At 32.1% G+C, this 15,073-nt stretch overlaps 1 protein-coding gene across 3 annotated transcripts; it reads right to left on the bottom strand.

Annotated features, from left to right (window-relative positions):
• Nucleotides 1–13,076: 13,076 nt before the first annotated feature.
• LOC132192186 (uncharacterized) lies at nt 13,077–14,268 on the bottom strand. Of its 3 annotated transcripts, XM_059607445.2 has the most exons (4): nt 14,235–14,268; nt 14,129–14,179; nt 13,914–13,974; nt 13,077–13,804 (listed from the first exon to the last, which is right to left on the bottom strand). In XM_059607445.2, exon 4 carries the CDS (start codon nt 13,751–13,753, stop codon nt 13,190–13,192), a length of 564 nt encoding a protein of 187 aa, XP_059463428.2. In that variant the 5' UTR covers nt 13,754–13,804; nt 13,914–13,974; nt 14,129–14,179; nt 14,235–14,268; the 3' UTR covers nt 13,077–13,189. The 3 variants fall into 3 exon arrangements, with proteins under 3 accessions (XP_059463428.2, XP_059463427.2, XP_059463429.2); XM_059607444.2 differs by having other exon boundaries at nt 14,129–14,252; XM_059607446.2 differs by having other exon boundaries at nt 13,077–13,799; nt 14,129–14,252.
• Between the last annotated feature and the right edge of the window lie 805 nt (nt 14,269–15,073).

Here is a 15,073-nt window from a genome sequence, read left to right as displayed (position 1 = left end):
CCTACCAATCACTAATCACTACATATTATGATAATAAAGACCAAAATTAACATGAATAAAAGAAGTGGTCGAAACATTAAACATCTCTGCTTCAAAAATCTTTCGGCTACATTATATAATTAACTTTACAGAAAGAAAACCAAGACAGCATCATAAATGTATGCCCCGACACCACCTTTTCCTCATGACTATTCTGAATGTTTTTTCAACCAACACCTTGGATTTCAAACTTCAATTATCAAACTTATAAAAAAAATATTGGTCTTTATGAATTAATTATGCTACTTTTTGAGTAATCACAGCTTTATAATCAAGTTTAACAAACAACAACAACGTAGATCAAGGCGGGAATTTGTGCAAGAATCAAGGATTTTTGTAAAAGGTGGAATATAACCCATTTTACGTGTAATGCCATCATGGGACCACTTTACCAAAAGATGGGGTTCTAATAATGATTTTCTATCATTTCTTTTCTTTTCTTTTTTGCAAATAAATTCTTTTGTTTGATTTTTTTTTAATTAACAGTTTTAGTATAGGTTTTATTGAACAATATGAATCTACAGTAATTAGGTGTTCGAACGGTTAGTAATTTAAAAAGTTAATGCGAACGAGTAGTGTATATATAATTTATTTAGATGCATGTATGCTGTTGTTTAAGTAACTGTTAAGATTAAATCTCAAAGTTGATTTACTTTTAAAAACTTTTAATAAAAGAGAGAAAATGAAGAGAGATTTTGAAATATTTAATCTTGACCGTTGATTAAACTATAACGTATATGCTGTTATTAAAATAACAACATGTATCTGTTTGGAAGGAGATGCCAAGACTGTGGTTGATGCGATAGCTGCTGGGGAACAAACTTCTCAATCCTTTGGTCAACTGATTGATGATATACGGGTAATCTTGGCCTATATCCCGAAGTGGCGTATGTACGATGATGTGGTAATAATGCTGCTCATGTATTAGCCAAAGAGGCTATGAAGCGAGTCATAGATAAGGTTTAGATTGATGAAATTCTAAATTGTATCTTTGATATTATTTTGGAAGAAGAAATTGCTCTTTCTTTTTAAGTTTTCATGAAATGCAAGTGATGCTTTTATTAAAATAATAATAATAATAATAATAATAAAATAAAATAACAATATGGAAGTCAGATTCTATAATTTATGTCCAAATAAATTTTAATCGGCTCAAATCCGAACATATTCTCCTCACATGAGCTATCTCCTATTAATTAATTAAAAAAAAGGTTAACAATTATAACAAATAATTAGTAGAAATCCCAACGTGAATGAATGGTGATGAGTTGAGATGCCGCCTACGGCTTAGAGGAAAATGATTAGTAGCACCCCGGCATTGACCACATAAAAAGGCTCGCAGGATTTGGCTTTTCGTACAAAGCCATTGTCGATATTAATATGAAAGTTGAGAGTACGTGGCTATGTGCACTGTGCAAGTTCATCATGTTAGGTGCATTACTTCTTGAAGACAGCAAGTTCTGTTCATGTTAGGTGTGTGTAACTTCTTTGAAACATTGCTGTCCTAAGGAATAGATTTTATTAATAAAAAATAGATGAGGAATGCTGCAATGCATTCTACAAAACATCTCCCCACCATCTTTTCACTTTATCATTTTGAGTTTTTCATAAAAAAAAAAGAAAAAGAAAAAAGAAAAAAGAGTTAAGAGAGTGGAGATGGTGAAGAGGTGGTTTGTAGAATGAAAAAAAAAAAAATATTCTAAAATAGATTATGCGGTATAAAAAGTGAAAAAAGTGAAAATATTTTAATGTTAATTTTTTTTTTTTTTTTTTTAAAAAAATGAAGTAAATAATGTTGAGAGGAAGGGAAAGAGTTTAACAAACAGTGTATATGTACCTGTGAAGACGAGTAAAATGTTCAAATAGTTTTAGATATGTCGTTTAAAATGAAAAGGTTAGTTCAAACTCTATCGTCTCTGCGGTTTGCAAAATGAGAGAGAGAAAAGAGATAGAATTTTGGGGCTTGGAGTTATACATTTACATTTACTACTAAAGAAGAGTTCAAATGACTATATTGTGCTCTTATTCACTTAGTTGATTAACAATAAAAGTGCATCATATTTATAAGAAAAAAAGGATAAGTAAAAAAAGAATACAAATAAGGTAATTAAATACTTAGGATTTGATTACAATCAAACAAAGATGAAGGTAGAGCAGGGCTGATATTGGCCATGGCCCTCCCCTTCTTTTGAAAATTTGAGTATAGTTTCTTGCCACACCCTCATTCCTTCAAACTCATATATACTTGGTTTATTAAGGAGGAAATTTACGAATAAATTAGGCCATGGTCTTGGCTTAACACTGAATTTATCATAAGAAGTTTGATACAAACTTTTTATAGAACTCATCCTTAAAAACTAAATTGTAAGAAGAAGGTGCTTAAGAACTTATATACCCACTCATGTGGGACACAAAGATCGTAACATACCACCATGTTTCCGCATATGCTATGCAGCCGACATCCATAGTGGCTTACTCTATCGACACTCACCCCATGATAGCCCTTTCTCTTTTGCCGACTTCAATCATCTATCAGTATTTTAATCCAACTCACATGTTTTCCCCTCCGTGACTCAAACCCGTAACGTGGTGTTTGGCTTTGATACTATAAATGATACAAACCTTAAATATAACTCACCCTTAAAATCAGCTTGCAAAAGGAGAACACCCAAAAGCTTATATACATAATTAATGCATTAGACTTAATTCATGTGGGACACAAGTATCGTAATAAAGTTAAAACATTAAGTAATGATAAAGGATCCAATAGAAGTTTATGTTCAAAATTTTATCCAAAGAAAGTCATGAACAAAAGTTGGGAAATCTTTGTAACTTACGAGTTTTAGTTAATTTAAAAAATATTAATACAAATATGTATTTCTATATTTTAAGTTATGAAAAGATATACAATATATATAATTGTTATATATATTTCTCATTATTCATGCTTTGCTCCCCTTCTCTAAACCTGTTACAAAACAAGACATGATGGACACGTTCTGCGGCTTCTGCCGCATCCAAAACTAGATAATGTGTTTGAGGAATTCGGCTTATGATATGATTTGGTAAAGCGCCGAAATACGGGAGCATCATATGGTTTAGGCAGATACCATGTGCTTGTGCTTGAAATGAGTATATAATTCGATGGAAAAGTACTTAACATTTTTCAAATTTTCAATATGAAAGGACAACACTCTGGAAAATTCAATAAAAAAATAATGTCGCTTTAGTATAATTTAATTGTAAATTTTGTATAAATGTTATACAAATTTATTTTCAAAAGTTTACTCGGGAAAACAAATTTTGTTTTGTCCTTTTCTTTTTTATATCAAGATTTGAACAAATTTGGATTTTGTCCATTTGGAACATATGCATGTCTCAATAATTTTCTTCTATACTTTTTTTTTTCTTTTAAATGTGAAAATTCTTATTGTTAAAGTATTTAATTAAATAATTAAATTTATCTTTTCATGTAAGAGAAAAAATAACAGCAAGTAAAATGATTAAGGGTTTGTTTGAAATTGCGTTTGAAGGGCATAAAAGTGCTTTTAACACTCAAAAAGTCCATTCAAAGAAAAAAGTATTTGCTTAGTAAAAAAATTAAAAGCGCTTTTAAGAGCCCAAAAAACCTAAAAATAGCAACAACGTACTTTTGGCAAAAGCTTAAAAATGAAGTTTTTGCCCAAAAACTCTTTTTTACTTAAAAGCTCTATTTGTCAAGCACAATCCCAAACAAACTCTTAAATGTGGAAATGCATGTCTCGATAACACATATTTTTCATTGCCCTCCGCTTAAACTCACGAAGAACATATACTATTAGATGATAATGAGAACACCAAAAAACAAGAGATGGCGAGGGAAATATTTCTGACTTTAGAAATGAAAAATAAAAATGATTCTATGAAACAGTCCATTTCAAGTTGTATAATATTATTCACTTTGAGTCTCAACCCACACAATTTTGTTATTAGGTTTATCCCAAAATACCTTATATCATTTAGAGAAAGCATGCTCCTATATGAGACTATCACAGTCAAGTAATATAGGATGCCACACGCACACCACCCATCTCAGGTTGGACTCCAGCTCTAATACCATAATCACAAAGTGAAGATGGGTGTTAACTTTGAATTCATCAAACACTTATTATAAATAGGAATCACTCCCTTCATTGCGCAATAAATAAAAATTTTTAAATAATAATACTAAAACCAACACTTTTCTTAAAACTGTTCTTGAATGGACCAATTAGAATGATGACAATTTTTTTTTTAAAAGAAAAATAAAATTCAAAACCCTAAAGCACATAATTAGCCCATAAATAACATTCCAATAAAACATGCAGCAAAACCCTCTTTTTCCTTGTACTAAGGAACAACTAAACTAGATCCAACCTTTTTTCACTTTCTACAGACATGACTCCACTCCCCACCCCCCACCTTCTACCAATGGCATGTGGAGGGTGATGGGTGTGGGGAAGCCACTTTAGGTAAGTGTCATCCATATGACCACAAAAAAGGGTCTGAAAAAGCAAATGGGATTTCCCTGTAGAATCTCTATTGATTGAGATTGGGCTCTCTCTTTACTAGACATGCATCATGAGCCTTGTTTCACAATTTGTCCCACCTCTCTGCTCTCTGCTCTCAGCTGGGGGCATCAAGGGTCAGCTCACTTTCATTCTGTCATTCATGCCTACCTTTTCTATTGGGTGTATTTGGAGGTTACCTGGAAACCAAATTCTCATCCCCACTTCACTTGAGAGTAATTAATACATCCAAGTATTTTGATATGGGAATATATATATATAAGCATGGGCGTAGAGCTCAGGCCCAATTAACACAAAGGCCCACTTTGCATGAAGCTAATCGATCGGGTTGTATATCTTAAAGCATTTATGTATAGCAGATAGTGATTTCCAAAACCCAATATCTTAAAGAAATTGCTATATCGAAATGTATAAAAATGATTAGGTGTTCTTTTACAATGTATGAGAACATTTATGCGCATAGATTATAGAACAATATCTTCTTCATAAGCTTGTCATGCATGTCGTTTTGAGAGAGCTAGAGAAATTGTTGGGAACCTTTTTTTCCTTTTCTTTCTTTTGTGGAAAGAAAGTCTGGAATATTATTCATGCTCAAAAGAGCGAAAATCAAAAGGAGGGACTAGGGAGGAAGTACTTCCTTCCTTTTGATGTTGGGAACCTTTTAATAACCTTACAGTTGTTTCTAAGAAGTAGTTTAATCGGCTGTGAACCACGTTTCATAAAGCGGACGTCACTAGTTCAAATCCCAATTTCTCTTCCCTTGTGTGGATATGTTAAAAAAAAAAAAAAAAAATCCTCACAGCTCATCAATTCTAAATATAGACATTTAATGTTAGAGATAAAGACCATATTAGAGAAGATCACCTCAAAGATAAGCCACAAGAGGAATTAAGATCAAGGAGGAGATAATATTTATCTTCTATATTATCTCCTTATATATATATTTATCTCTTCATTTATCTTATATTCTAAGAGATAATATTGTATTCTAAGTAGGACTCTAGTATCACGTTCCAATTCTCTTGTATAGATTATATAGAATTCATAGTGTACGTTACTCTATATAATAATCGTAATAGTGTGCTGTTTAGGAATTAAAACCTAAAGCACTTACAAAATATTTCATTTAATACTTCTTCATCTCCCTTTCAAAGCAGTCTAATAAACACGATGCACTACGGATGCCTTCATAATTCAATTCCCCAAAACAATAACGTATGCAATGCATCTTTGTAGGGGAATGTTCGTGTTTATGAACTTTGAGATGAAATGGGTTTTGGGAAAGGCAGTGAAAAAGATTATGGATAATGCACATCTCTATATCATATAATTCTATAAAATCTTCACATATTCCTAGTGTTTCTTCCAGGCAAACATGATTGTGACTCTGATCAAGTTGGAAGACATGAGGGCTGGTAGGAAGTAAAGTGGGACTAAGAGAGAAAGCGGTGAGGTCATTGCCATGCCCTAGGACAATCAACTCCATTATAACCAACATAAGTTTTCGGATACATTTCCTAGCCATTAAATTTCAACTCACACAGTCACACTCTAAAATTTTTTTTATTTGGGAAATCCTCTTATATACTTATTTAAGAATTGTAGGTTTTGGAAATATGATAATATTCTAGTTAAATAACTTTTTGTTCAAGTAATGTCTTTTGCTAGGACCATAAGGTTTTACGAAATTTTATTATGAAATTAGTACGTGATTCTTTGCAAAAGCCAACTACAATGAAAAAATAATTTAAAAGAATAAGCGAAGAGGTATCATTAATTAATATTCACACCATATTAGATGGTAACCTTCATTTGAACAATATTTGAAAGAAATTATTGGTTAAAAAGAAGTTGTAAGCATGTAATTAATGATGGAGTTTATAGTGTAAAAAATTATATTGTTCATTTATGTAAAGAGAATATAAATGGTGAAAGTGACATGTCAAAATACCCACATCAATTTTAAAAGACAACGGATAAAAGAAATTAAAAATGAATTTTAAAAATTATGAAGAGGCATTTGAAGTCAATAGAAAGGAATCCACATGTGACCGTAGAAGGGGTTAAATATGATCAAAAGGAAAGGAGGTGAACACAAAAGTTAGGGGTAATTACTTTTTGCCCCCATGAACTACAACACTTTGGCACTTTTTGCTCATGAACTATCAATCAACTATGACACCTAAGAGCATTCCCAATGGAATAGCCAAATGTTACTTTTATCTATAATAGCTCTTCAAATGTTCAAAAAACCTCCCACATTGGATGAGCAAAAAATATATGTAAAATAGATATTTGATTAGAAGAGCTAAAAAAAAAGTTAAATGTAGCAGCACTTTTTAAGGGAGCCATTTTCTTTTTTAGTGTTTCTCTCTCCTGCTTTATCATTTTCCCAAATCTTTTCCCACCTTTTTTTTAGAAATATAGCTAATCGGATGTGGAGACACTTAAAAATGGCTTACCTAAACTAGATAAAAGTGAGTTTTGAATAGCCATTTTACATAAAAATATGGCTCTTCCATTGGGAATGTTCTAACCTCATCAAACTACCATCTTATCACAAAAAACCTCATTTCGTCAGTCAAATGGGTTAAAATTGACGGTCAATGGTCATGTGCAAGTTATGTGTCATTTTAAATTTTTTTCTTCCATTTTTGCCCTCACTTCAAACCAAGAAAATGACGCTTATACCCTCCTAAACATATTAACTTTATTTGTTTGAAGTGAGGGTAAAAGTGGAAGAAAAAAATTTAAAATGACACATGACTTGCATATAACCGTTGACCGTCAATTTTAACCCCTTTGACTGACGAAATGAGGCTTTTTGTCATAAGATGATAGTTTCATGAAGTCAGGTGTCATAGTGGGTAGTTGATGAGCAGAAAGTGTCAAAGCGTTGTAGTTCATGAGGGTAAAAAGTAATTGCCCCAAAAATTTATTAATAATTTGCTAAAATAATTGAAAATTTAATTATTGTAACGTCCCACCCTAAATTACAAGGGCATAAGTGGAAATAATTAAATTTCTTGAGATGGTTGCAAATAACGATATATATCATGGTAATAGTAGGGTAGTTCAAGGCACCTTGAATCTCTCAAAAAACTAAATTTGATAATATATACTATTCATTAAACGTCTGCTTAAATATGCGTCCAGAGGAAGGAGAAAGAAGAAATTATCCTAAGGAGATATCCTCTTATTCTTGAGTCCTTCTTCTATACGACCACATCTTACTTTGCAACATATTCTCATCTTTCTTGCTCTCTACCTTTCAATTATAAAAATCCACATAGCAACAAATCATCCCACTGCCAAATAATAATAATAAATAAATAAAGGTATTGAAAACGTGCAATAGATATATGGTAGTGAATGAAACATTTTACTTAGCCTAGGGTTGAGCTACTACTGAAATGTCTTGTTTTGCTTTCAATATTTATGGATTGACTTCCATCAAAACTATATCATCAATATTTCTGGTTTTATACCAACTGACTTTAATCAAACAATGCAATGATTTGATGTTGCTCTTGAACTATGTATAGATGTCAATTAAATATAAATGGTAACTTCACTTCCAATAATGTCAACACTTAAATCCGATCTAAATATTTGGATATTAATATGTTTTAATAAATGAGAAACAGACTAATGTAGATGGGCAAACAAAAAAGCTTCATACCTTCATTCCATTTACACTTGGAGGAAGAGCAACGTATTCATGTAATTTGTATTCATGCATTCCATTCTATTTTCATGCATAATCCAATCTGTTTTCTCTCTTGTTCGATCACTGTCTAACAAATTACAATATTTAAAAGGATACTATGGTATTTCGAAGGAAAGCGCCATGCATGAAAGATCACCAATTGAAAAATGTACGAGAGCTCCTCTAAATAAAAAGGGTAATGGCAATGGCAAGTAGGTACGGAGCTTGTGTTTATAGATCAAAATTGATTAAGGTTACATAATATAAAACCATAATTGGTGAGAAGCACACGCCTTCAAAGTGAATGAATTTTTATTCTTTTCCAATGGCATTGCCATTCCCGAATGTTATCATTGAATTTGATATTTACAGTGAAGTGAAGAATAGCTATATTCTTCCCGCAAAAATGATAAATATTAAAAAATCTTATAAGCTAAACCCTTGTTACAGAATTAGGGTCACCTCACCTTCCCATATCTAACATTAATGGGTTTCGTCGCCGTGTTAATACTGACAAGTGACCGACAAAATTAAATTTTATTTAATAAAAGGTTTTTCTAAGCGAAGACATCTATTGTTTTGTATAGATTACATCATACACATTTTAAATGACTGCCAAAACTTGTCAAATATACATAAATTCTTATACCATAGGAATTAGAAAACAAAAGCCTAATGTTACCTTGTCTTTGGTTTACTCCAATATCTCACTAACATTAAACTCAAAACCCCAATATATCAGAATTATGAACATTTGTATCATTCACCCAACAATTGCAGCTCTATTGTTATATTTAATATCAACAAGTCATGTAAAAATAGTGTTTATAGATAGTCATTCAACTTTACCAAGTCTGTAAAAATAGGAACTGAATGATTAAACACATAATTTTTGTTTCGAATTTTATAATTTAGTTTTAATAAACATATATATTCATATACAAATATACATGTACTAACGTACACCTTATGTACATCAACACAACTTTAAAATCTCATATTTATATTAGTACGTTTATATTCTGCTTCACATCACAACTTGGGTGGTTCGTAGGTGTTTATAACTTTATATATTATTGGAGAAATTTGAGCAGTAATCAACCTAGCTAGAGCCTCATTAGAGATCAAACCCGTCTATTACAAATTTACAAGCAATAGTAGCATATGATTATTTTTGGGAAAAGTTAGCATACCCCACTAAAAAAACACCCGATTGTTTGTCCTCCTTCAACTACACACTCTAATAATAATAATAATAAAAAAATAAAAAAAAAAATCAATTTTCCTGCAAGGACAAAAATATCCTTACTAAAAATATTTTAAAAAATCTGAAGTTTTTTTTTTTAAAAAAAAATAACTAGAGTGGCCAAATCCCCTCGGAGAGTTAGGGATGGACAAGCCACCCCCAAACACTTGGGTTTGGTTCGACAAACACCTCTACCTTTTTTTTAAAAGAAAAAAAAAAAATTTGTAGTTTCCTTTTTCTAGTTTATAGAAGTATTTTTGTCATATTTATAAAAATAAAAATAATTTTTTTTTTTTTTTAAAAAAAAAAAAAAAAAGAAGACATTTTTACCTTTTTTGACTTTGAGAGACATTGGTGCGAATTAAAGTTTAAGAGAACATTAACAGTTGATTAATAGTTTGCAAGAGTATGCAAACTTTTTCCTTTACTTTTTTTTTTTTTTATCTCTTTGAGCATTTTTATCGTTGAATATTTTGCCATTTGTTACTTTCTTTTTCCCCAAAATAATTCTTCATCAAACCCTACATTACTTTCTCATTGTCTCCTAAATTAACTTATAAAATTATGCAAAAGGAATGCCTTTCAACAAGGATATGGTTCTTGACCCATTGGAAGAAATATATAATGAAAGTTACTGGATTTATTTTTGTTTATATAATAAATCAATTCCAAGCCTACACAACTGCAGTTTAAGACGAAAACAAAGAAATTATATAAGAAAAGTTGATGAAGACATTGATTTAAATTGTACGGTTGAGATTTTGTTTATGGCATTTAATAATGACATTTCACGTCATTTAAAATTCTAAAGAGAAATGTTATATACAATACCACTATCTCACAAAAATGTCAATCCACCCTTAGATAAATCATTGTTTTTTGTTAAAAGAAAAAAAAAAAAAAAACCAATAGTTGATTAATAATGCCACGTCAATATTGTAGGACAGTCCTGAGATATGACATTACTCATATATATTATATACCATGTAGCAATATATACACTATTATATCTATAAAACTATAATCTAAATCAAATCCTTAAAATGGAGATCTTCCATATCCATGGATGAATATATTAATTGGTGCTTAGGCAAATTTACTATAATGATTCAGCATCCACAGATATAATCCCTTCTAGATTGCCATCACTTCAATTAGAAAAGAAAGGGCTACGCAATAGCTAACATACACCAAATTATTGAAGGATACAGATCTTTTGTGTTTAGCAACCAAGAGAATCAAAATATTCGGAAGAACACCATAAATCAATATGCTCTGGGGTGCAACCAATTCTCAGCTAGTAGCCAATGGCACCAGCTTCTCAATTTAGCTTAAGAGTTTCTGTCCAGGAAACAAAATTAAGGCAAACTAGAATGTTTTCTACTTGTACTACCAGCATTAAATTAGAAGTCCACATAAATCCATAAACCTGGAATAGTATCTCTCCATTTCTAATGAAATGGATTTGATTATCAAGATTTTAAAATTAATGCATCTAATGGTATACATCACGTCAATGTTAACACGTCTTTTAAAAAATTTAAATAATGTATAATCATGTATACTATTAGATGCATCAACTTTAAATCCTGACTATGAAATTAATACTATCAATTTCATTTGAAATAATGAGGATCCTTAAGTCACAGACCCAAGCAAAAGCTTCCACAGTACTGGGTATTGCATCACAATACAGAAGCAATTACCATGTCAGCAGGACTTTTCTATTTACAACATCAAGAACAACATATCATTTACAGACAGGAGCAGTTTAGGAACCAGAGACTCAAGATGCTAAGAGAGGATCCTAATCAACCACAGTTAATATACTTCAAATCCATGTTATTACAAGTCTTTGATATTTAAAGGCATATTTGATATGAGCCACAAGAGCCAGGTTCAACCATGGGTTCAGTTATTAGGACTCACAAAAACCCTAAGAAATTCCAGAAAGCATTTTAACCAAATTTATTGATCACTAACGCGCCTCATCAAAACCAACAATTGAATAAAAAAACAAAAAATCAAGCTAGACAGGAAAATTGAATGTCTAATAACACAATAAAAAGCATCAGCACAATTTAGAGACACAATAGCTGAAAACAACTTTCACTGGATCAATTTTCCAGGGTTAAAAACTGCAACCAAGAAAGTTACGGATCGCTATTTTAAATGAAAAAAAAAAAAAAAAAATCGACACTTGTAGAACTTTAAATATACATTCTTAAAGCAAACAAACAAAAATATTACAAATAGAAAAGCTTGCTACCTCAAAGTAGAACTAGAAAATCGAACTAGTAGCTCCTACAATGCGTGAAGAGTAATGAAGCAGTATTCTATTTTTCAGGGAACTATAATATGAATGGTAAACGAACGAAACCTTGATAAAATGAGTCTACATGTCTAAAATCTTAAAAACCTTGATAGAAATATTGAGAATCACCACACTCACGTTACCACCTCCAATCTCATATTTTCAACAAGTTTTCCGCCTTCCATACAAACCAAGGAACATGATTTTTCACTAATTCCCAATCTATTTAAATTAGTAAGTGATTTTTATCCTTGTTTGAACAAAAATGAAAATATTTTTTTTTAAAAAAAAGACTGCATATGTGCATCTCTGCCTCTATACATTGATGATATAATTGAAACATAACTACTAAAAGGCTTGTAAAAACCTAATTGGAATAAAACTTCTTGCAAAAATCCTAGTGTGTGCAAAAAATAAAATCCTGGCATAAAATCCAATTGATATAATTGAAACACCGACGCAGGACAATAAAAAAGGTCCTAGTGTGTGCAACTCCTAGCAAAAAAATTGTAGACAGGAAGTATTGCCAACATCATGCTAACAAAATGAAAAATCCAAATAAAACACCTCTAATAAGACATTTTAGAAGAGAAATCCCTGCATATTGATCATCATCTAAAAGAAATCACAGAACGAAGTAATTTGTCATCCAAAATGTATGTATATCGGTCATCAAATCCCCAGGCATTTCAAGCTTCAAAGGTACCTCTAAGATGTTAACAGAGAATTTCAAGCATTGCTGACAAAGCATTCTTCTAAACTTTAATCACGACTAAAAACTTAAATTAATAAAGATGATGAGAACATATGCAAAAGGATTCAACAAGAGCCACTTCAAAAGAGCAGCCCTAAAAAGTAAAATTGCAAAAACGATCAAATCACACTCGTTGGGATTGTCAATAACATTACAAGGAAAAACACTTCAAGGCACATAAGACAACACATAAGACAACGCAATGTAAGAAAAGCAACGATCATTGAAGAATAGCTATTTTCTGCCATATCGTGGAGTTTTTTTTTTTCTTCTCCACGACATTTGACATTTGACAGTGCGTCTTCTTCCTTCTTAAATTCATTTATTACAGTGATTTTTCCCATATTGGCTTCTAATTATGAATTGAATATTCAGTGTTCATTTTGTTTTTGATTCCTTCCCAGATTTGCATACAAAGATTGAGCCTTTCATCTCCGTATTAGCATAATATTTGGTTGAGTCCTTCGTTGATCACAAGAGAAGAGCTAGAAAGATATCGGTTGTAGAAACAACATAGAATCATATTTGAATCAAATGCAAGATTTTCAAGCAAAATCATAATTAAGCTTAATAAAAGTGATTACTGGTTCTTGCTCTTGTTGAGCATATCGTCGGGAACAACCTTGAGGAGCTTCCTCTGCTTGGACTTGGCGATCTTCTTCAATGTCTTGGGATTGGTGATCTTCTGGAGTTTGGTCCCAGACCTCAGAATGTTCTCCTTCTTCTTCTTCTCCCTCTCCTCCCTCTTCTTCCGCTTGTCCACCTTGTTCTGTCTTATCGCCTCCTTCAGCTCCGTTATTCTCGCCTTGTACGCCTTCTTTATCTCCTTCTGCTTGTCCCTTTCCTCGAAGTTCGTGCCCTTCAGGCTCACCTTCGATGCCGACGCTCTCTGCTTCCTCGCCTGCTTCCACTTCCGGCCGGAGACTTTCCCGGATATCACCCCGTTATAGCTCGGCTTGTCCGGGTTCTCCGCCGACGCAACCGCCCATCTCTTCGCCGCAGGTGGACAAGTATCCGCCTCCTCTTCCACCTCCATGGGAGCCGTGTCTTCATTGATCAGATTCTGGGATTCCTCTCGCTTCCGCTTGTAGGTCTTGCCACCGAAGCCCTCGTCGAGGCAGCGGAAATCGATTGTGCACGCCATGACTGGGTTTTAGGGTTTTCGTTTGCCGAATGAGGCAGTGGGAGGGCTTTTCTATTTATATCGCATTGGGCAAAACGGGCCGGTATATAAGAATTATGAATATTTGTATTATTCACCCAACAATCAACAGCCATATAAACCAAAATCAAATGTAAATTACCTTAATTGGCTTGCAGCAAGAAAACAAGAGAGGCAGAGATGATATGAGGTCACGACTAAACCTGAAACAGAGACATAGAATGAGATTCGCACTCCCCAAAATCGAACCCAACCCAAATCAACCAAATAAATATACAGAGACAGAGACGAGGTGAGAATCGTGAGATGAAGACAAGAGAGACCAAAATCAAAATCAAAATCAAGTTACTAGCTTACTTGGCTTGGCTTGCAGCGAGAAAACAAGAGAGACAGAGAGCTCACGACTACCTGTTTCAAAGAGAGGTGAGAATGAGCGAGAGAGAGACGAGAGACGGCAGAATACCTTAGGTTTAGGGTTAGCTGAAAGACTGAAAGTCTGAAACTAAAAGAGATAGAATATATTGAAGTTCAAAACGACGTAGTTTTGACTAAGAAATGGTTTAAAAAATGGTTTAAGCGTAAAACGACATCGGTTTAATTTTTTTTGACATGACATCGGTTTAATTGTAAGAACTAAGAACTTCAAAAAATTGTTCAAAAAATGGAATAAAAAGATTATTATATATGTATAATTATATGTTAGGAATAAATGCAAAATTGGTACATTTGTAACTAAATCCCTATAATTTATAATATATATGGACTTATAACGAACATTGAAACTAAGATCATCTATATTGAGCACTTCAAATAAAAGTTAAATTTGAAGAGAAAAAATCACATTTTTAAAATTTGAATAGTCACTTTTAAAATTAACCAAATATCTTCTTCGTTTTTTTTTGGGGGGGTAATAAATTAACTAAATATCAAACTCTCTATATCGGCCTCTACTTTAATTAAGTATTATTATTTTCTTATTTTCTTATTTTATTATTATTCTTGGTAGATGAGAGAGAGAAGGAAAATGAATATATAAGATTAAAAAACTAAAAAACTTTTACTTTTTGACACTTGGTTTTTGGAGAGTCTTGTACTAAAGTTAAATTTGAAATAGAGTAGAGAGCTTGTTAAATGACTCTTTTTGTGAGTTTTTTCAAATTTAAAGATCTCAATAAAAATGCTCTAAAGTTATATTTAATATCAACAAGTCATGTAAAAATAGTGTTTATAGATAGTCATTCAATTTTACCAATTCTGTAAAAATAGGAACTGAATGTAAACCACATAATCGTTGCTTCGAAT

Source organism: Corylus avellana, chromosome 10 (genome assembly GCF_965113065.1).
Source record: "Corylus avellana chromosome 10, dhCorAvel1.hap1.2, whole genome shotgun sequence".
In the NCBI taxonomy this organism is placed as follows: Eukaryota; Viridiplantae; Streptophyta; class Magnoliopsida; order Fagales; family Betulaceae; genus Corylus; species Corylus avellana.
Note: the sequence above shows the minus strand (reverse complement) of the source record. Positions and strands in the feature narration are given on the sequence as shown.